This window comes from Triturus cristatus, chromosome 3_2 (assembly GCF_964204655.1).
Source record: "Triturus cristatus chromosome 3_2, aTriCri1.1, whole genome shotgun sequence".
Taxonomy (NCBI): domain Eukaryota; kingdom Metazoa; phylum Chordata; class Amphibia; order Caudata; family Salamandridae; genus Triturus; species Triturus cristatus.
The window spans coordinates 517,908,256-517,928,278 of NC_140584.1; the positions used below are offsets into that span (position 1 = coordinate 517,908,256).

Below are 20,023 nucleotides of genomic sequence, written 5' to 3' on the forward strand. Positions count from 1 at the left end.
GAACCTTGAACTGATAATGTTGGCCGTCCACCACAAATCGGAGGTACGTTCTGTGAGCAGGGTGTATTGGAATATGAAAGTATGCGTCTTTCAGGTCCAGTGTAGTTAGAAAGTCGCCCTGACGGAGGAGTGGGAGAACTTGCTGAAGAGTTACCATATGAAAATGGTCTGAATGGATGTATGCATTTAGAGGCCGGAGGTCTAGAATGGGCTGTAGGGTCTCGTCTTTCTTCGGTATGAGAAAGTACAGAGAGTAGACCCCTAGATTTTGCTGATCGACGGGTACCTGCTCTATCGCGTGTTTTTGCAGGAGGGAGAGTACTCTTGTTTCAGAAGTGTGGTATGTTCTTGTGACATCGCACGGTGTCTGGGTGGGATATTTGGGGGGGTAGAAGTTAGTTTGAGACAGTACCCTGACCGAATAATTTGGGTCACCCATTTGTCTGATGTTATGGCCTCCCAGGTTTGAAGGAAGTCTTGTAGTCTGCCCCCGACTGGAGTGGAATGGTCTGGGGGGAGCGGGGGAAAGTCATTGTGTGGGCGGTGTGGCAGAACGGGCGGTGTTGGTTTTGCCCCTGCCTTTATTATTGTTTCCCCGATATCCACCTGTTTGGTAGCCCTTTGAGAAGGTATTCTGAGGAGGGGACTTGTAGGACGTGGAGGCGCTATCGGAAGAGTAACCTCTGCCAGAGCCTCGAAAGGAGGTACGGCGAAAGGAGCGTCTAGGGGTTTGTGATTGCAGGGCTCCCATAGACTTCGCCGTATCTGTATCCTTCTTCATTTTTTCCAGGGCTTCGTCTACTTTTGGGCCAAATAAGTATTGTTGGTCAAAAGGGTGGTTTAATATAGACGCTTGGATCTCTGGTTTAAAGCCTGAGATCCTGAGCCAGGCGTGACGGCGAAGCAGAACACTGGTGTTTATAGCCCTGGACGCCGTGTCTGCTGCGTCAAGTGCACATTTAATAGAGGTGTTGGTAATAATCTTTCCCTCTTGTATCAGTTCATGAGCCTTATTCTTATATTTCTCTGGGAGATGCTGCCTGACGCATCTAAGAGCTTGGACTCCTTATCAGGTGGCGGTGGCGGAGCCTCACCAGATGACTGAGAGTTGGGAGCGCTTCCTAGCTGTGGAAAACCACTAATGAGTCTAGGGGCGCAGGTCCTTTAATATAGGCAGGATCCGTGGGGGCTGCCTTGTACTTCTTTTCTATTCTGGGGTTTAAGACCCTAGCTCTGACGGGGTCTTTGAAAACCTCTGTGGCATGCTTGGTCACCCCTTTTAGCATTGGTAATATAGCGGTGGATTTATCTGCTATGTCAAATGTGTCAAGTAGGAAGTCTTCCTCAACTGGATCACTGTGTAACTCCACCCCATGATAATGTGCCGCCCGTTGTAAGAGGTGGTGGAACCCCAGGGAGTCCTCTGGTGGAGACGGCCTGGATGCGGGGCATCTGTGGGATCATAGAATGGATCTCCGTGGTCATCAGGGTCTGGAGACGGGGTTGGAGACCGATGAGGCAAGGGCGGAGAAGTTGGGGGTGGAGGAGGGGGAGGAGGTGGAGGAGGAAGAGGTGGAGGAGGAAGAGGAGGAGGTGGAGGGGAGGGTACTCTGAACGGGGATGTGGCAGAGTCCTTCCGTTTTGGTGGTGGAGGAGGAGTTGGCTTCTCCAAAAGTCTTTTCTTGGAAGACAAAATTAAATGTCCAGTTCTTGGATCCTTTGTTAAAGTCTTTTGAAGAGGATCCGGTGTGAAAAGCTCCTCCGGCACCGATTCCTCCATCGGTGCCGATGTCTTCGGAACCGAAGGCTTCGGCGGTTTATCCGCGCCGTGCTTTCTCGGGGTGTCCGATTTTTTGGTCGGCGCCGAGGCAGGCTTCGACACGGAAGCGTCGGTGCCGAGGGATTTGTGTTTCGTCGGCACAGAGAGGCCAGGTTTCGACACCGATGGCTTCGGAACGGAGCTTGGTTTCTTCAGTGCCGAAGAATGTTTTTCGGCGCCGCTAGGAGGCTGGCTCGGGCCCGAGCCGCCAGGAGACTTGATGCTTTTTCACCGGGCCCGAAGGTGGGGTGATTGAAGCAGTATGCTTGGTTTTCCCTAGGCCCGGAGGCGAAGGGGTAACCAGAGTCTCTTTCGGCATGGGCGCGGGAGGGGGTAGAGTACTCTCGACCCTCTGCGCCGGTGTGATCTCCTCCACGTCGGCGTCGTCGGCCTCGGAAGCGCTGACGACGTCGTCCTCCAGCTCGGTGTGCTGCTGTCCCGAAGCTCCGGTGTCTTCTCCGAAGATGTCAGGTGGAGCCGAGGTCGATGAGTGCGCCATGGTGCGTCGAGCTCGTTGATCCCGAATAGTCTTTTTCTAACGAAAAGACTTGCAGGCGGGGCAGTCTCGGGCCTCGTGTTCGGGAGAGAGGCAGAGGTTGCACACCTGATGGAGGTCGGTGTGAGGAAATTTAGACCCACATTTTGGGCACTTCTTGAAGGGAGTCCTTTCCATCGGCCGAGACCGGAGTCGAGATAGGCCTGAAGGCCGCTGCCGATGCCTGGAATCGAAGAAGTGCCGAAGAGAGAGAAGAAGAAGTCGATTTTGTCTAAGAATCTTGATGGACGAGGATTTTTTGTCGAAGGTCGAACTGGAAAGGTTCGAAGCCGGAGCACGAAGTATTACATCTGAGCCCGATGGCGGAAAAAAACAATCTGAGGATGGAGCCGAAGCCCATGCGCAGTACGGACCAAAGGAGGAGTCACCGAACTCGTGACTTCCAAAGACTGTCCAAGAAGAAAAACAAACTGCAAACATCCGGGCCCAACACCAGATGGCGATCTATGCACAGTGTATAATCTGCAGCTCATATGCCTCAAACACATTATGTTGGTGTCGACCCGAGCCCAAGGGCGAAGGAGGGACCGGAGCCGTTCTCTTCTGTGGAATGGGCACAGGGGAATCTGTACTCCTGGTACGCAGTGATGTCTTCCTCCTCTTCCATGTCGGAGTCGGCTTCGGACACGGAGACCTGCTCTTTTTCCTCTGGCTCTGGAGGTTGGGTATCGGAATCCTCTCCGAAGATGTCCGGAATCGAGTCGCTCTGATGCTGCATTTTCGTCGTGTTCTGGGGACATGCAGAGGTTGCGAACTTCGTGCAAGTCGGTGCGTGGAAATTTAGCATTACACCCGGGACATGGTTTAAATGGAGTCCGCTCCATCAACTGCTAGCATGGTCGGCACGGGTAGGCCAGACAGCCCGCCTCGAGTTTTCCGATGGAAAGCTTTCCGCAGTGAGAAGATGCGCGTCGAATGATGCATTACGACTGATAATACCGTCGAGGGTAGTACATTGAACGTCAAAGGGGGTCCGAAAACGGTACCAAACCGGAGCACAGCAATACACATCCGAACCCGATGGCGGAAATAAAACAATCTAAGGATGTAGTCGATGCCCATGCGCACTATCACCGAAAGGAGGAGTCAACTACCTCGTGACTACAAGCCTACTTTGAACAAAAACAAAGTGTAAACCTCCGGATCCAACACCAGATGGCTATCTATGCTAAAGCATACAATCCACAGCTCATATGCCTCGAACACAAGCTTTTCATCATCACTTTGTAATCCAAAACTAAGTAGAAATAAATCTAGTATCATTAATACACTCATTCTTTTAAACTCAGATCCCAGTGGTGAGGTACTAAAGTGATTTAGCTTGAGAATAAAATATTAATTGAAAGTTATGCAGAACGTCTGTACTGTTTCTCAACCATCACCTATTCTTTGGACATCATCCTTTTGGATACTCAACATGTGCAGACTGCATTGACCGAGTTTAAACATGGCAACCTGCTCAACCGTTGATGCGCCTTCTTTCTGTGTCAGGTTGAAAGTACAATATCAGTTTCCCTTCGTGACGTCCCAAACCTCTCTAACTTCGGGAACATTCTTTCTGCTTTTAAGACTACCATGTCTAGACTCATTTAAGAATTCTAATTATCATCCTATAACTAGGTCTTCCAGAAGAGTCCAAGATTAAGAAACGCTTGCCAAACAACTGCGGTCTAAGTTAGAGCTCAGTGGCTCACAGGACAACTACAGGAATCCACTAGTTCTTACCTCACCCAACAAATTGCTAGCAACCAAGAGGGTTTGAATGGGAACTGAACAAAAACGCAAAGCAAGGAATTGGAAAAAGGTAACAGTGAGACAGTACTGCTTGTGAAAAAAATCATCCATTAAAACATTTTCAGAATAATGTTAAACATCTTAACATGGAAAGTTTTATCTAAAAGACGTCAACAGAAACATTTAAATAATGAAACTTTATTTGAATGAAAAAGCATACAATAATTTAAGTAACAAGGAATGAACAATACTCATTTTTTCACTCAACATTACTGAAGTCCAACAATTCTCTCCACAGCTGCTTAACACCTGGAATAAGCCATTATCTTACAACAGCATCTGGGAGTTTTCAGTTGACCAACAAGGCAAATATGGTGGCCCCAATACAAATAGTGTAGCAATGCTTCTTGTCTCACTGTCCCTTTATTCTATATATTTTTTTTTTACTTCAGCAGTAAAAATTCAAATCTGTGATTCACAAAATCTTTGTTACGTTTCAAACTATTACAATGTGTATTCCATTTCTGGCTTGAGTTTCCAATTTATTTTTATTATACTAAAAAAAAAAAAGTTGTGGCCTTTTAAATAAGTGTAATATGTGTACTCTATTTGGCAAAGCATGCCTCTGCACTACAATGTGTTCTAGTGCTAGTACTGTGCATTCCTTGCTTGTAAGCAGTAGTGTAATGTGGCACCCAACATCAATTTTGAAACTGTTCAGTCCAAAATCATAAAAAAAAATGTTTTAACTAATGATTTGAGAATTGTGAGGAATGTAAGAACTGCAGACGAATTTAGCTTGAAATCTTACATTACCAATATTTACTTTCTTAAGAAAGTTAGCAGTATTTGTAGGGTCTGGTGACCACCAAGATCAGCATTCATTTATTGTGCAGGGCAAGTTCTTAAAACGAAAGTTAGATCTTCTACTAACCCTCAAAAGGTTGCATTTTTAAAAACATTTTGCAGTCTCAATCACTAGCTAGATCTACTAGCTAATGTTTGACCGCATTAGATCAGCCATGAACTGTCATTTAACCAAGTGCCAATCACAGCAGTGTCAAATGTTTAAACCACTTGAAAGGCCATATACTTAGTAATTTAGTCAAGCTTCAACTGCCCTGCCCATTATCTTAAACTGGTAAATTTAGCTCACTTTTCAGATTACTACTGTAGCTTATCCGATCACGCTGTGTAACACCTACCATGCTTTCAAGATTCAACTGTAAATGGCTGCACTCTAGTCTAGAGGCTTACACTAGCTAATGCTGCAGCAGTACGTTGCAGACATGAATACATATTGAGACACCTCCACTAGAAAACCACTGCCTATACTTGTTTTTTTCCCCAGTAGGTGTTCATGACCATGCCTATATAACAATAATATCTGTGTCAGGTTTCATTTGGATGTTTTACAAAAGTTTCACAATTAGACACGGTTTTCTAATAATTGTTTTTGTTGGACTTCAAAGTGTTGATTTCAGTCGAACCTGCATGAAAAAAAACTATTTTCTTTAGTTAATCTGATTGATAAATAGTCAACAGTTTACTCATGTAAAAAAATTACGATAACCCTTCACAGGACGAGTTTGTACTACAGATGCTTCAGACAGCAATCTTAACCACTGTAGGTGGTTCGTACAGCACTGTTTTCCTGCTTACATTTCTTTCAGGTATGCCATCCACTGATGCCTCTTTAAAGTTGGGACAATTTCAAAGGGCCCTTGCATCACAAGTGTGTGCGATGCTTGTTTATACGCATCCCTGCTGCTCCACATAAAATGCCAAACATGTTACCTTATGGGAAAGCCTGACAACAGTTCTTGATAGGTTAACAGCAAACGGAGCGCTTCAATGCAAACATACATAGCAATTATTGTCAACTTATTAGGCATACACAAGAAAAGACTGCAAGTGAAAACTACACATTCAATGTTTTAAGACTTCAATCTTTGAGTGGTTCGGCCAAAGGATAAAGATGCAAAAAAGCACCACAATTTCAAGGAAAAAAGCAGGCACAAAGGTTTTTCTGCTCTGCACTGTTACACAATGTAAGATGGTCCCAGGGAACACTTGCTACTAGACTGATTTGATGCATACGCATAACAACTTCATAAATATATTGTTGCAACCGAACTTAAAATAAAATTACAATAACTATAATAAAAAGTGCATACAGATGCACACGCAATATGCTGAAGTCATTGCTTTCATCTGGTGTTTAGATACATCCATTTTAGCAAAAATATCAAGTTTGCGTAATTGGATTATTCCGAGATGTAGAAAAAAAAAAAAAGTTAGAGAAATAGATTATCACTAAAATACAAGCTTCATTTGGTGTAGCTGTAGGGAGTTGGAAGGTGAAGATGCTAGTCTCTCAAGTAATAAAATTGGAACTGTGCAGCAAGCATGTATCAAACTGCGGGCTGAACAACATCATAATGCTCCTTACAAAGCTTTCTCAGAGAGATGGTTAATTTTACAACTAAGGCTCCAACAGAAAGTAGCAAATACTCAAGCAAAAATACTTCATACACTAGCCTGGTTTAGCAAATACTCAAGCAAAAATACTTCATACACTAGCCTGGTGTACGATTGTTATGTTATTTGCTGAAGTGATTATATCGATTCATCAAACAACTGCACAATCCCATCTATAAACAGACAAGATCTCTGCATACATCAGCATCAGTGTTTGTATGGACTACAAGAGGAGGAAAACAAAAAGCAATATCATTTCTTGTGTATTTTCCACAAATAAGTAGAGCTGCTAACAAATTACATATAAGTTGACCTCCGTCCCATCAATGTTTCGTTCACTGTTACCAGGGTTTTTAATTATAGGTCACATATACCATTAGGGCAAACAACAGTCGCAATGTGGGGGTTATGTGTAGAAGATAAGTTTGAAAGTACAAGAAAAGTAACTTTAATGAGAAACAGTTAACAAAAATCTCAAAAGGTAACGGAATGGCAGTCAGCTGTTCGAGGCATTATTTACTACACGTTGGGTGTCTCAAATGATACATGTACCCAGCCACTGTAAAGTTACTGTTTCAGTAGTAAATACATTTCTTTTTTCCTCACTCCTATGCATGCTACTTTCAAATGGTTTGGAACAGTTACCATTTACAATAAAGGCAATAATCACAAAATTAGCCCTAGGCTTTTTGAGCACATAAAATAATAATTTTAGAAGCTCCATTGTGTCCCCATTTGTAAAGTGCTCTTCTTAATGCCGTGTTATGCATTTACACACTGCGTAACACGGAAAAACGTTTAATAGCCTCCATATACCATCTTTTTGACAAACGTTTTTAGAGTGATGAAGTGAGGAAAGTGCAGTCCAGCAAAAACAGAACCAATATCACCAGTAAACAAATGCATTTACAAAACGCGAACCTCAGGAACCTCAGGAACTAGAACTACTCATTTTAAAACCTCTGAAGTACTCAATGGTCTTTTAATAATAAAAGTCCACACTGCGAGAGCTCCAATTGCTTTTATGTTCATATAACAAGAAAAACTGAAATTGCAGCGCAATTTTGAATAGAGTACAGTTTTTCTTTTCAATTGTGTAACATGCAGTGAATATGAGCATAGATCAGAGTGTTGGGTTTTGACCATCAGGGTCCATATCATTATTTCCAGGAGGAAGAGGATTAGGCAAAATGTCCAACTCGTCGACTTGCGGTGTTGGGTGCATTACCACAAGTTGGTCCTGAGGAATGTCGGCTGCAGCGGCTGCTAGGTTTGTTATAGACTTGCTCTTCACACACTGAAAGTCCACATGACGACTCTTCCCTTCTTCCTTTTCCCAGGACATTCTAATGAACGGCCTTTGGACATAATTATAAATAACTTCAGGCCTGCCACCTGGCCTCTTCTTCACTTTTTCTTTGTATGTTGGATAACCTATAAAAAAGGAAATCATTTTCATAAAATATTAGTTTTTAAATTTAGCATCAAAGTTCAACATTAAACAAAATTGAAGGGTGATGCCAGTTATATCCAACCTAGAATGCCCTGAAAATACTTGTAAAACGTTTGTATAATCTGGAACTGCACCTTTTTAACAATTTATACTGATAAAGATGAGTGTTCCTATTACCTGATGATCTGGGCGAGAAGAAATGTTTTGATGCACCATGGGGCTACTACAGGGCCTCACCTGAAACTGGCTAATACAAATGCCCAATTACCAAAATAACATTAAACCGTTCCTGCTCCCTGCTGCCTAAAGCATGCTGTGGTATGGTCTGCATGGTGGCGGAGGAATCAGAGAAAAACATACTAGCTGCATGTAGGGAGCTGGGTTCTTGTTGCAGCACCCACAAACTTTTTGCCTGGTGTTTGATGCAATTTTAACTGAAGTGTACTGGGTTTCTGCTAACCCAGTGCCAAGTATCAGTCTGACCCTGTGCCTCATGGAAACAGTCCAGCCCGAACTGCCAAGCCATGTCTTCCCTGGACCGGAAACAAGCTTCCTAGGAACGGTTTCTGGCATTTCAGCCGTCTTCAGCCAGGCTTGCTTGAATCCAGTGGCAGTTTGGGCTGGACTGTTCCCATGAGGCACAGGGTCAGACTGATTTGCATATGGCCATGTCTGAACTGGGGTGGCAGAGTGGGCTAAAGAACGGTGATGGATTAAACCTAGATCAGTTGACTGGGGGTGAGTGCTTGCAATGTTCAACACTCCGTCCATCATTTCCTTTGGTTTTTGCTTTGTTCGCCATAAGTTGGCAGGGTATGCTCAGACGTGAGACCCTTGCTCACTTTGCCACTGGATTTAAGCAAGCCTGGCTGAAGACGGCTGAAATGCCAGAAACCGGTCCTAGGAAGCGTGTTTCCAGTCCAGGGAAGACATGGCTTGGCAGTTCGGGCTGGACTGTTCCCATGAGGCACAGGGTCAGACTGATTTGTATATGGCCATGTCTGAACTGGGGTGGCAGAGTGGGCTAAAGAACGGTGATGGATTAAACCCAGATCAGTTGACTGAGGGTTTTAGGTACTGGTGTAGTGCTGGACAGAGCTCAAATGAGGCTTCTATCCACAGACCTAAGCTCCTCTGTTCAATTCAACATTCAAACAGCAGAATGTTGGCGTGTCCTGGTGTTAACTTAGTAGGACATAGACCATGTCAAATAAACCTCTTGAATGTGTTTAAGGAGCATCCAACCTTGACCTTCATTAGAAGCAGACGTCTGACCCGCTCTGCTAGGGGTTGAACCTGTGACTTGCAGAGCAGAAGCATCAACCCACTGAGCTATCTTTCCAGCCTTTATCTGGTCTATTTTTCTTGGCTTATCTTCTAAAACTGAACAGTTTGATGGGAGACTGGCTGACCACATACTGTCTGTCCTTTGCAGGGATCTTGTAGGATTTAACGAATAGTTTCTTACCAGTCGGTGTAGTTTTGCAGCTTGAAGATCTTTCTGGATTCACTATGCTGTGCATTATTCCGCGATCTGGTGGTTGGGTCCGGATTCGTAGTCTTACTTTTTTTTTTGTGTAGCCCAGGTGGGCGTCGACGTCCCACCATTTGGTGCACCTCTCGTGACGTCGTCGTGCTTCCTGCGGAAGTCCCACCTTTGGGGCGCAATCTTCGGGTTCTCTTTTCCCCCTTTTTTTTTTTTTTTAACCCTAGGCGTTCTCTTAATTTTCCTTTTCCAATTTCTTTTAGTATTCCAATCATTCTGTTCTTCCATGTCCTTCCACCTCTTCCTCCATCCTCATCTTTCTGGCGGATGTGGGTGGGTTCGCTAGTGAATCCAGAAAGATCTTCAAGCTGCAAAACTACACCGACAGGTAAGAAACTATTTGTTTTGCAGCGTGAATCTTTCTGGATTCACTATGCTGTGCATAGACTTTGTAGCGGTTTGTTATCTTTGTGGCGGCTGGGTGGTAGAGGAGTGTTGGCTGTTGAATATGTGTTGAAGCACCTTCTGTCCTACTTGTGCTTCCTTGTTCATCTGAACGTCCACGCAATAGTGTTTAGTGAACGTGTGTACTGCAGCCCATATTGCCGGCAGGCATATGTCCTGAATGGGCGTATTTGCCAGAAAGGCAATAGTTGCTCCCTTCTTCCTTGTGGAGTGGGCTCTCGGCCTCTCCAATAGCTCCTGCCCTGCTTGTTTGTGGCAGAATTGTATTGTCAGTGCAATCCATCGTGCAATGGTGGCTTTTGTCACGGGTCTACCCAGGAAACTAGTTGCAAAGGAGACAAAGAGCTGCTTGGTCTTCCTGTGCTCTTTGGTCCTCTCAATGTAGTGCATCACTGCCCTTCTAGCGTCCAGAGTGTGCAGTGCCCTTTCTGCGCTCGTCGTGGGGTTTTGAAAGAAACTTGGTATCTGAATTGTCTGGTTCATATGGAACGCTGACACCACCTTAGGCATGAAGTGTGGGTCCGTTCTTAGAACCACCCTATCCTTGTGTATCTGGATGTATGGCTCTTGCAGTGTCAGAGCTTGCAGCTCGCTCACTCTGCGCAGCGAGGTTATCGCTACCAGGAAGGCTGTTTTCATTGTCAGCATTTGCAGCGTGGCCTTGTGGATGGGCTCAAACGGCTCCTTCATAAGCTCAGTTAGGACCACGTTGAGGTTCCATGCCGGCGGCGGCATCCTCTTTGGAGGCGCAATTCTTTTCGCCCCTTCCAGGAATCTCTTTACTACCCGTGACGTAAAGAGACTTCCTCCTCTCTCCCCTCGTGTGTAAGCCACGATTGCCGCCAGGTTTACCCTTAGGGAGGATGAGCATAGATTACTTTTTAGCAGGTGTGTGAGATATCTAAGCACCGTTGACTCTGTTGTCATTTTATTCAGTAGTTTATTTCTGCTGCACCATATTGTGAACCTTTTCCATTTCTCCCCATAGCATTTTCGTGTTGTAGGTCTCCTTGCCTCCCGCAGCACTTGCATAGTGCTTTGAGGTAGGTTTAGGTGCGCAAACTCTAAGTCTTCAGGAGCCATGCCGCCAGGCTGAGGCTCTCTGGTTCTGGGTGCAGGACCTCTCCGTTCTGCATGGAGAGCAGGTCCTTTCTTCTTGTGAATTTGTGAGGAGTGCCTTGTGCCATTTCCACTATTTGAGAGAACCAAGTTTGCCTTGCCCACTGTGGTGCCACTAGGATCAGTGTCATGTTGCTGGTCCTGCACTTGTCGAGCACCCTGTGTAACAGCGGTATCGGTGGAAAAGCGTAGGCAAATGTCTTTGACCAGCTTATCCATAGGGCATTCCCTTGCGATTGCCATTCTGGTTGTCTGGATGCGAAGTTTTGGCATTTTGCATTCAGGCGTGTTGCAAACAGGTCTATTGTCGGTGTTCCCCACCTTTGGAATAGCCTCTGTGTTTCCTGCCCATTGAGCTCCCACTCGTGGGATGCCGATGTCTGTCTGCTGAGCCAGTCTGCCTCCACATTGTCCTTCCCTGGTAGGTGTATGGCCAGCAGGTCTATCTTGAGTGGGATGGCCCATCTCCAAATCTCCTGTGCCAGAGTGGAAAGGGGGAACGATTGTGTCCCTCCCTGCTTGTTGATATAGAACATGGTAGTGGTATTGTCCGTCTGTATCAACACTTTCTGGTTGTATAGCTGTTTCTGGAAGGCCTTTAGGGCTAGCAGGACAGTCTTCAATTCCAGGTAATTGATGTGTCTGACCGCATCTGTCGGAGTCCACAGGCCCCTCAACCTGAGTTTGTTCATGTGCGCTCCCCATCCTATTTGTGATGCGTCCGTGGTAATGGTCACAGTTGGGTTTGGTGGTTTCAAGGTCTTTCCTGATGTTAAGTTCTCCCTGTTCCACCATGTTATCTCCTCTTGCACTGCGCGCGTAACAACCACTAGATCCTCCAAACTCCTGCTTGCTTGTGACCATTGCTGGTGCAGCCATTCTTGGAATGGTCTCATGTGAAGCCGTACATTGGGGACTAGGTGGATGCATGACGCCATCATCCCCATGACCTTGCTCACTGTTCTCACTGTCAGAACTCGCCCCTTCTGGTAGAGACGCGTCTCGTTCAGCAGGGCTATTGTTCTTCTGTCGCTGGGCATCACCGTTCCGTCTATGGTGTTGATCTTCGCCCCCAGGAAGATCTTCACCTGCTCTGGTTTTATCGATGACTTCCCCCAGTGTATCGAGAACCCCAGGTTTGTTAGTGTTCTTGTCACCCGTCCTGCGTGCTCCTCGCACTTTTCGCGAGTGCTTGCTTTGACTAGCCAGTCGTCTAGGTAAGGGTACACATGAATCCCTTCCCTTCGTAGGTACGCTGCTACTGCTGCAAGGCATTTTGTGAAAACCCTTAGGGCTGACTTTAGGCCGAATGCTAGGGTTGTAAACTGGTAATGTTCCTGGTTGATGTTGAACCTTAACAGGCTTTTGTGTCGCCTGTTCATTGGGATGTGCAGGTATGCGTCCTTGAGATCCATGGTGGACATGAAGTCTCCGCCTCGCATTTGGGGTAGCACTTCTTGTAGTGATGTCATCTTGAATTTTTGCGTTTTTATGAATTTGTTTAGGAACCTTAGGTCCAGGATGGGTCTTAGTGTTTCGTCCACCTTTGGTACAAGGAAGTAGTTTGAGTACACTCCCTTGTTCCTTTCTCTGCATGGCACTGGTTCTATGGCTCTCTTTTTTAGTAGTTGAAGTGTCTCCTCCCCGAGTTGAGCGAGCTCTTGGCCCGAGCGTTGTCTTCTCTTTGGTTTCTTGTTTGGAGGCCTTCTCTCTAACTCTATGCAGTATCCGTGCTGTATGACGTTGAGAACCCATTTGTCTGAGGTTATTTTTTGCCATTGTTGTAGGTAGAGGCCCAGTCTTCCGCCCACCGGTGTTGCATGCTCGTAGGCGCTTGTTTTGTGTAACCCCCTTGGTGTTTTTACACTGCGCTTCACCCTTCGGGGTAAGCTGTGGGTGAGCGTCCTCTTGCGTGTGTAGTCACTTAGATGAGGGTTGATCCCCCCCCTCTCCTCCTTTGGCCACGTCCGTTTCCTCTCTCTCGAAAGGACTGGCCTCGAGGCTGGTACTGCCAATTCTGCTTCTGCTGTCCCTGCTGGCTGTGACTGTCACCCTGCTGCCCGTGTTGGAATGTCTGGTGCGACGCACCCTGCTGGCTTCCTCCCCTTCCGTAGGGTCTCCGATTTGGGGTGCCTCTTCGCATCCCACTGAATTGCAGGGCCCCCATGGATCTTGCCGTCTCATTTTCCTTTTTCAGTTGGGTGAGCTTCTCGTCCACAGTTTCCCCGAACAGTGTTTCACCGTTGAAAGGGGTGTTCAGTATGTTATTCTGGACTTCCTACTTGAATCTAGAAATTCTGAGCCAAGCCTGTCTCCTTTCAGTGATCCCTATGGCCATCAGTCTGCTCGAAGTTTCCGCCCCGTCCAATGCAGTCTTGATGCATGAGTTGGCGATATTCTTCCCTTCCTCCACTAGAAGGGAAGCTCCTTGACGGTACTCTTCAGGGAGATGCTGGACTAGTTCCCCCATTTCATCCCAGTGCTGGTACTGGTGTCTGTTCAGTAGCGCGTTTGAGTTTGCCATGCGCCAGTGCATTGCGGCGTTTCTTTCTACCTTCCTTCCAGTGAGGTCCATCCTTCTGCTCTCCTTATCAGGAGGTGGCCCCGATGTCGCCGGCACATTGGCTCTTTCCTGGCCGTGGAAGCAATGATGGAATCTGCAGTAACCGATCCCTTGATGTAAGGAGGGTCCTGCGAGGAGTGCTTGTACTTCTTTTCCGTTCTGGGTGTGATGGACCGGCATGTTCCAGGGTCCTTAAACGCCTCCTTCCCTTGGTTCATCACGCTTTGGAGCATGGGGAGGAACTGGCTCCTTGTCTGTATGGGAAGCAGAGTTTCGAGTAGGAAGTCTGCTTTCGGCTTCTCCTCGTCCAATTTCACGCCAAAGGCTGCTGCAGCACTCTTGACGACCATGTTGTACGCCCCGATGTCGTCAGGCGGCGAAGGCCTCGAAGGATACGGTGGTTTTCGGTGTCGATGTCCTGCCATTCCAGCTCCTGGCTCGTCGACGGCGCCGAGCCGTAGAACGACTGCTGATCCTCTTCATCACCTTCTCCCTCATAGTAGGTGCCTTCTTCCTCCTCTTCAGGACCCCTCGACTGATCTTCGGCGTCGAAATCTCCTTCTTTCTCGATCTCCACGACCTCCGTCGACGGGACCGTTGGGATTCTGAATTGTTTCATCGAACTCCTTCCTCTGAAGGATGCTCTCCATCTCCGCCTCGAGCCTTCTCTTTTTCTTTTCCATGCTTGAGATGTGCTCGGCGTCGACCGCAGGTCTCTTCGACAGAGCTTGCGTCGACGCGGCCTTGTCTTTCGTCGCCGAACGTCCCACCTCGTGGATCTGTTTCGACGAACTCTGCCTCTCGGCAGCCTTAGGCCCCTGGGAGTCCTTGTCGAAGGATCCACTTGGCCTTTTGTCCTTTGAAGCACTGGCGGACATCGAAATTTTCGGCGCCGGTGTTTCCTTCGTGGACTTGGACTCATTTTTTCGAGAGTCACCATCCGATTTTCGGAGCCCTATCGGTGGTTTTGAACTCGACGTGTCTCTTACCTCGTCAGGCGTTTTCTTATCGGTCTCTGCGACCGTGAAGACATCAGGTCCCTCGGCGATGTTGTCTTCATCGTCGGTGGAGAGGCCCAGATCGTACAGCGACGGGGCCTTACCCTTGCCTTCCATGCTGAAGTTGGCTCTCCTCTGACGTTCTCTCACCCGGAGAGTCTTCGGCGCGAAGGCGGAGCAGGCGTTGCAGTCCTTGCTCTCGTGGTCGAACGGCAGGCAAAGGTTGCAGACCGGATGTTGGTCCTTCTGCGCGTACTTGTGGTGGCAGTTAGGGCAGAACTTAAATGGTGTCTTGTCCATTGCGCTCAGAGCCTCTGAGTGCGGATTTTCCTATGTGCGTCGAAGAATTTCGAGGATCCCCTCCTTCTTTGTCGTCCCGGCTGTAATACCTTTCTCTCTGTAGTCTTCTAAAAGTTCTCCTTCGATGAAACTCGCGTATTTTCCTTCTTCCTTCGTCTAAAACTCTGGAGCTTCTCGATGACGATCCAGACCCAACGGCGGAAAAAAGAATCTGAAGATGGTGCCCCAAAGGTGGGACTTCCGCAGGAAGCACGACGACATCACGAGAGGTGCACCAAATGGTGGGACGTCGACGCCCACCTGGGCTACAAAATAAAATAAAAAAATAAAAAAATAGAAAGACTACGAATCCGGACCCAACCACCAGATCGCGGAATAATGCACAGCATAGTGAATCCAGAAAGATTCACGCTGCAAAATTATTTTTCTCCATGGCAATCACTACTGGAGAAGTGCCTGTGGAAAGGGATCGTGCTAAACTGATTCCCCACAACAACGATATTTTCCAGTTGCAATATTGTAAAATAATAACTAAGAAAACTACTACTGTTTTACGAGCCGATTTCTTCATGGCCCTGATCAGCAAGTTCAAAGAACCCTTAGAAGGTTTATAAATGTTCTACAAAAACTTATATGCAACTTATCAGCCTTCATGGGCTGACTCAGTCTTTCTCTCTTCTGAGGGCAAGAAAATGAAGGTGGTCCATTTGGGCAACAGTGACACATTTTGTTTATGGTCTTGGGAAGATGCAGTGGTGTAGCACCAAGCGCTGTAAACAAACAGTGTTAATAAAGTGTCCCATGCGGCAAAGCAAGGGAGCTATGGGCCTCATAGGCGAGACATATTGGCTTTGCAAATGCTTGTTTTTCAGCAGTAGCCATCTTTTTGAAGGAATACTTCGGAATTCTAGGACAGGGTTATGCCCACTTCCCACAGGAAGTGGTAATATAGGGGGCATATTGGCCCCAAGGGTGACTAGCCCATTTGCTACTACTTTACACTTTCCTAATGTCCTCAATTCAGTATTTAGGGGAGTCCCTAGCACAAGAGAAGCAGATCCTGATGACATAAGAAGAGGGAGGATACAGAAGAGCCACAAAAGCAGAGAGGAGAGAAGCAACTCCAAAAGAAAGGACTCGAGGCCTCTGGAACCCCCAAAACCTTAAGTTACCACTGCACCCGTTACTCCAAACCAGAGTCAAAGTGGGCCACCGGTGCCAAACAGGCCTTGAACAATCTATTCCCCCACTCGCAATGAGTAAAATTTTATCAGGTCGAGCTATTTTTAGCACCTACTAGTCCCATCTGGCAAGTAAACTTAGGCTGGAAAGGAACAGGTGTTTTGCTCATTCATAAAGTGAATGAGCAATAAAGATGCCATTAAATCTTGTTTTTATCTTGACACATTTGCTGTCTGTTCAAGGAAAGAGGTCAAATGTCAGTTTGCCTTTTAACTAACTGCTGCTTTGAAAATGAGGTTTATTTTTCTCTTACTAGAGTTTGAGGTATTTTGTCAAGTGAACTGTCTGAAGAGGTCTGTTATTTTTCTCTAAAGCATAACATTTAAATAAATAGCCTGTAAATTATTAGAAACATTTCAAAATATATCAGGAATTACAAAAGCAGTTTTTTTTGTAATTTAGAAGAGGTAAATAGGAGCAAAACAAACCAGAACATTTTACCTGATGTGCAAATTACACATTTGCAGAAACTATTTTCAACCATTATTGTTTGCACACTATATAGTTTTATCTGCAAAACCGCATGTCAGTGGTAAAGTTTGTGGCATTTCAATGTAAAATCTGCTGAATACAAATAACAGTGTGCTACCACTCCATGCTTTAGTTATGTATTTATTAAAAAAAAATTTAAAACATTATTTGAGAAACATTCCTGCCCCCGCCCAGATGAAAATGCAGTTAATGAACTAAGAGGCAAGTCCGGGTTCATGTGTATCCTATATATGGCTAGATTTGTATTATAAATGGGAAAAATGTTTAGTCTATTAAACTAAACTAAATATTTTTGGAAAGCAGACATGCTGAACTTGCATATTTGAAGGTGCTCTCATATGTGATAATGAAGAAAATGGTGGCTCAATGAATTAAATTATTTGCCCATGATCACATAATTTGAAACCAGTTTATGGGTCAAGAGCAAATAGGTTGATTAGATTATTTAAGTCACTAGACCTGCAGGTCTAGTAAAATGTTTATGATTTTTCAAGGCCTGATTAAGGTCCCCTAGCCATCCAGAGCCATAGTCCATCGTGGTTTCACCCCTCATTGACCCTCGGACGTCACCTACAGCCTCTGCACACAGGCCCACTCTACTAAGACTGCTCCGGTAAGGAAAAACCCAATGCTTAAGGACACCTCTGCACACGTCGGCCCTGGACAGTGGAGAAGAGGACAAAAGGTGTCCCTACATCCCAGAGCATAGTGAGGCCTGAGCCCAGACTATTAGTTCAGCCCGACTGGCCTCCTAGCCAGAGCTTGCAGGCTCTTTTTGCAGAGACAGATATCCATAGAATAACATTGGGCCAGACGCTGTTTTGCACCATGCACCCACCTGCCCTCGTGGCGCTGGTGGGTACTGTTGGTGCTGCCTTAGACCTTGCCCACCACTCACCTTAACTCTTGGAGACTGGTTCCGTAAGTCGTTGTACTATACCTTAGTGCAGAACTTGTTTTTCCTTCCATAGGATAACATTGCAGAACTCAAAAATTGCAGTGTCCACTTTTGAAAATAATTTATTTTTAAAAACATACTTCCCTGAACAATGTTTCTTTGGCGCAAACACATAAAAGTACTTTCTATTTTTAAAAAGTGGGGTGGATCTCCTCCTTGAGTCATGTGTGGCTTTTATTGATTATGGTGTGTATTTGCAGATGTCTTGCACTCCTCTCAGTTAAGCCTAAGGCTGCTTGAACACACTAGCCCTAACAGAGCACCTTGGGATTGCTAGGGCAAGCCCCAGTCCACTTATAAGGCAACCCCAGGACTCTTTACACAGTATAACAGATTCGTTCATCACAGAGAGCCAGCCTCCTACACCGCATATTTAATGTTTTGCATAGCATCCCATGTCTGTTACTTAGGATATCGTTATACAAAAAACGTAAGTATTTGACCAGGGAATGTTGTGGAAAAATGCCAACAATTAAGAATTCAAACAGTGTAGTGGGAAATCTTAAAAACTTTATTCAGCATAAGCCTGAAGATGTTCTTCAGTTTGCTAGCATTCCAGCTCGGCAACAAGATACAATGTCATTTAATTTCCTACCTGTAGTCAACAGTAATAATTCTGACACTACGGTTGCAACTAGACTGCTGAATGAGTTCAAGTATGTCACTGTATTCATAGCTTTATCAGCAAGCATACTACATAATCAGCTGAGAGCTACAAGTGAGGAAATTAACATAGGTCATGGAAAAATAAAGGAAAGGGAACAGACAGTAAAGAGCAATAAACTAATTATGATTTTTTGGCAAACAGACACTACCATGAACATAAAAGCTACAGCACAATTACTAGGGAAAATGAAAAGATGCACATCTTAAATTGTGGGCTACTATATGCACCAGATGCGACTAAAAAGGTTCAAAGAGCTTAAGGCATGACTGACACCATGAGTAGTGGGCTTGGTCATAGAGAAATGCAGTCCAACAGTACTAGGTTTGACTCTTTGGAGAATGAGCGGAGACAAGCACAACCATCAAAAAGAAAATTAACAGATGTCTATGTTTACCTTCTATGCCAAGTCGAATTTTCTTGAGACCTCTTTCCTTCAGTACAGATTTCGCAACATCTCTATTTTCTATGTATTTGAAGAACCTATACAGCTTTGTACTGTAGATAACTGAAAAGGAAAAGTGACATTTCAAGAAATGGTTAAAACTTTAGACAATTCCTAGAAGACGATTTACCCTAGTCTCAGAAAGAACATGGTTCAAAAAGGAAATTGGAACACCAAATCACCAATTAAGTCAATAAAGACAAATAATTTCATGCACCGGTTTATGGCAAAATCAAGTAAAATCACTGTATAGTTCATAAAGTATGGGTGCTCTTACGCAATATAGAAAAAGGTTTATGCTGTTCCTCTGAAGGAAGAGTCAAGTAAAGGAAATAAGGACCAACCGGTCCAGAGTGGTTCAAAGCTGGGAATCCATTTTATTGGATTATAATTAGGGCTCCCGGTTTTATGGTGTTTATTTTTTTGCCATTTCCGTCTGTATTTATCTGTATTTATTTTTTGGGCATTTTATCTGTATATATCCGCAACCAAAAGACGACGCTGCAGTTAGTATTTTTCCACATTTATTTAAGGCTATCAACAGCTCAATACTACCACAATTTATATTCGCATTTTAATGCAAACTAATATGATCTTACAATAGTGTCAGTGTGTGTGAAAATCGGCCACAGTCATGTCCTTGCCCTAGCCTTTAAGTGCAGTTACAACTTTGCAGCTGCCATAAGACATAGAAGGGGCCGTCATGGAGAAAATGATACTCATAAAATTTACTCTTTTAAGAGACCTGCCACAGTTTGCATGGAGCTAACAGAGATGAGGGATTGTCCCTCACTTAGTGCAGAAACTGGCTTCTAAAAAAAATTAAAAATATTAATACAATAGGGCTTTCAAAAGAACAAACATCCACAAATGAATAAATCTTCGCGAGGCCGATGTGATACATGTTTTTTTACAGGGTGAGATGTTTTGTTACATTGAAACTCAAATAGGTCTGTGTGTTTTCACAAAACAGTGTACACAAAATTCGCTACAGCTGTAGTATATTTTGTATTTCAACATATTACTTAATTTTTACAGTTCACTCCGACATCTGGCTACAATCCCTCTTTTTTTAATTTCATGCAGTAACTTTCATTGCACAGCCTCTGGAACAGCTCCCGAGGCAGAGATAGACACAGACAGTATATCTGCTGGGTGCAGAGGGGCAGGTACAGTGTACTGCTCTGCACATGTGTTTTTGGGACGTGTTTGCGGTGCGCTGTGGACGTTGGGAGACTGTACTTACCC

The 20,023-nt window shown here is 45.2% G+C and overlaps 1 protein-coding gene across 4 annotated transcripts in view; it reads right to left on the minus strand.

The window, feature by feature from the left end:
• Window positions 1–4,291: 4,291 nt before the first annotated feature.
• BTBD10 (BTB domain containing 10) overlaps window positions 4,292–20,023 on the minus strand; it is a 134,211-nt gene continuing 118,479 nt past the window's right edge. For all 4 annotated transcript variants that reach the window (XM_085648212.1, XM_085648211.1, XM_085648210.1 and 1 more), the window contains exons 7-8: window positions 18,728–18,838; window positions 4,292–8,024 (exon numbers count right to left, since the gene is read on the minus strand). In XM_085648212.1, coding sequence (XP_085504338.1) covers window positions 7,714–8,024; window positions 18,728–18,838 — 422 coding nt within the window. In that variant the 3' untranslated portion in view covers window positions 4,292–7,713. The remainder of the gene's footprint in view (window positions 8,025–18,727; window positions 18,839–20,023) is intronic.